This window comes from Alligator sinensis, unplaced genomic scaffold (assembly GCF_000455745.1).
Source record: "Alligator sinensis unplaced genomic scaffold, ASM45574v1 scaffold476_1, whole genome shotgun sequence".
NCBI classification, from domain to species: Eukaryota; Metazoa; Chordata; order Crocodylia; family Alligatoridae; genus Alligator; species Alligator sinensis.
Genome location: NW_005842444.1, coordinates 1,048,399 through 1,051,479, shown reverse-complemented (window position 1 = coordinate 1,051,479; position 3,081 = coordinate 1,048,399). Strand labels below are relative to the sequence as shown.

Sequence of the window (3,081 nt, the reverse complement as noted above, 5' to 3'; positions counted from 1 at the left end):
CCACCCTCATCCCCATCAAAATCACCCGCACTTCCCATTGCCTTTCTCCTTGTTTCACCAGTCCGTACACCGCGCTCTCATAGGACACCCCCTGTGCCCACCCTATCGCCCTTAGAAACTTCCCTACTCTTCCCCATACCCTCCTTGCAAACGCGCACTCCCAAAAAACATGATGCACCGTTTCTTCGTTTGTACAGAACTCCCTCGGGCATTCTGCCGATCTCACCAGCCTCCGTCGGTATAATACTTCTCTGACTGATAACACCCGCCTAACTATACACCACGCTATTTCCCTGTGAAACCCTTTCCACCTTGCGTCTTCTATTCCCCTCCACACCTCTCTCACCTGTTCCCATGCCAAATTCCCCACATCCGCTAACCCATCTTCCTCCCTAATTGCGTTGAAAATTACCCTCGCCTTTTGTAATCCTTCCACCCCCAGTTTCACCAAACCCTTTGCCCTGACGAATGCCGCCAGCCTATCCACATGCTGTGACGGTTTCCCTGGCCACGTGCCTGTCCACCTTTCTCCGAATACCCCCCACGCCCTCAAAACTCTACCTCCCCAGTACTTTACCCATTTCCCCACTATTCCTTCCCCTCTCCGTGCCTCCCTGACTAATGCTGCTACCCCATGCCCATATATGAAGGTTTCCCGTCTTTGACAAACCTCTCCATCCCCATATTCCCAGCACCTTTCTAACCCGTCCCCGCACTTCTCCCCACGCTGTTTCCCCTTTCCCATCTTTCTCAAAACTTATCCCTAATATTTTTTGTCCTCTCTCTACCACCTGCAACCCATATTCCTCCAGACCCTCCCAGTTCCCTATTCCCCATATCTTACTCTTCCCTCTATTTAATCTTGCTCCGGCTGCCCTTCCGTACTCTTCCATATGCTCCAGCACCCTCCTCACTGACCTTCTGTCCCTCACCAAAAATGTCACGTCATCCATATATAGCAGCGCTTTCACTTCTCCTCCCCCTGGTATCTTTATCCCCTGAATTTGGTTGTCCTGTTTTATCTTCCTTCCTACCGCCTCTATGCCACACGCAAAAAGCCCTGGTGACAACGGGCACCCCTGCCTTACCCCTACCTCTATTTTAATCTCCTCCCCCATATGTCCCTTTAACAACACCCTACTGAAAGCCCCCCGGTACACTTCCCTCACCCATCCTATGTATTTTCTTGGAAAACCCATCTTTTCCAACACCCTGAACAAATACCCGTGCCTAACCCTATCATATGCTTTTTCCAGATCCAGGTTTCCCACCACTATGTTCCAGTTCCTGTCCCTCACGTACTCTATTATGTCCCTCACCACCCAGTGTGTTCACTGATGCAAACCTACCATAAGGATAGATTAGTACACGATATGTGAATAAGATGCATGGTAGTGTCTGTTGCACTCTGTCCCTCTCAGTGGTGACTCTTCAAGTCATGGTGAGCCACTACATTGAATACATTTCAAGGTCCTCTTTATTCCCACAGCTGAGCTCTGCCTTTTCTTTCTGATTTCCAGTGATTCTTGTTTCTTCACCAGCCTTCAATATCTGGCAAACATCACCAAATGGGGTCCCAAACAGTTCACCCAGAATCCCTCTGTTGTCTCCTCTCTCAGCCTGTTGTATATGATTAGTGTGGCCCTGCCAGCTATGAGGTGGAGCTGGCCAGGTTGCCCTGTGCCTCATTTGCATATACATTTTTGGACTATCCCAGGACTTGACAAGTGTGCCTAGTTCCAGTCATAAGCGGGGGGCTAGTTACACACAGATCCTTTGTGGAGGGAGAGATATTTGAAGTACATGCCCATACTGAGCAGTGCTGAGCTGTAGGGTCATCATGACTTGAAGTGCTGTTGACCGCTGGGGCCCAGCCCAATGAACTATATGGTAAACCAGGAGTTATTTTTGATTTGGCCTAATAGTTTATACTCTGTGATAGGGGATTGTTCTCAGGCTTTCCCTTTATTTTGCTTCTACAGCCTTTTGGTTAGGGGCAAGTGAGACTAGGGAGCATCTGAACTCCAAGGCCTCTGGGTTTGGGACTTGCACATAGAATGCCTGCCATGGATTTGGGAGTATCTGAAGCCCCAGACTGAAGAGTCTGGGAGAGAGGATAATTGTCAATGGTAACGCTATGCAGACTTGAACAATTGAGCTCTGCTCTGTCCAAATTTGGAACTTAATTCGGAACTGATTTGGCCTCAGGAAAAAAAAAGTGTGTGTCATATATGAATGAAAGTGCTGCTTAAAAGTGAGTTTATGGAGTACCTGTGCTAAAACTTGCAGCAGTTTCAAAAAAGGTGAAATACATCAATTCTGGATTAACTAAATCTATATGTACCTGTCTATTTGCAAATTATTACAGGCCTGTCAAAATCAGTTTTTTCAAATTTGCTCCTCACTTCTATGTTCTCAGGGAGAGTAGGGTCTAGCAGCAGGGTGAGGAAGGGGCTGCCGGGGGAAGAAGTTGCGGGGACAGAGGGCAAGGGGGCCACTGCCCCGCCCCACCCCCCCCCCCAATTTATTTTCCCTACTGTATTAGCGGGAGGGGGACAGAAATTCAAGGCAAACCTCCAGTAAGTAGATTCTGTACCTGGAAAAGTATAACAAGTTTATAATTTTTCAATATGTAGAATCTAATTATTGAGGGATTGTCTTATATTTGGGGTCATCTTATATTTGAGTAAATATGGTACTTGTATTCTTTCTCTAGAGAAATGTCTTGCATTATATAATTATCTGAAAATAGTGATTTTTATTTATTTATTTATGTATTTATTTATTTATTTTAATCAAGCTTTTTTTACCATTACATTTGCATTAATAGTCAATGTATTAAGAGTTTACTGAAGAGGAAACAGTAACGTTTCATATAGAAACTGCTCTTTGATTTCTTATGTGCATTTAGTCTTTCTGTTTTATTTCAGACAGAACCAAGCAGTGTTATTAGACACATTAGAACAAGAAATCTCAAAATTCAAGGAATGTAATTCCATTCTTGATATCAACACCTTGGTAAGTCTACTATATTACAAGACAAACTTGTATCACTGTGTAGTAGAGGTGCACCGAAACATT

General features: G+C 45.1%; 1 protein-coding gene across 4 annotated transcripts in view; it reads left to right on the top strand.

Moving 5' to 3' along the window:
- Positions 1–3,081, top strand: part of BLOC1S6 (biogenesis of lysosomal organelles complex 1 subunit 6) — a 12,337-nt gene that overhangs the window by 2,450 nt on the left and 6,806 nt on the right. For all 4 annotated transcript variants that reach the window (XR_003095664.1, XR_003095665.1, XM_025212075.1 and 1 more), the window contains exon 3: positions 2,931–3,018. Coding sequence is in view for 2 of the 4 variants with exons in the window: in XM_025212075.1 (XP_025067860.1) it covers positions 2,931–3,018 (88 nt within the window). In the remaining 2 variants the exon portion in view is untranslated. The remainder of the gene's footprint in view (positions 1–2,930; positions 3,019–3,081) is intronic.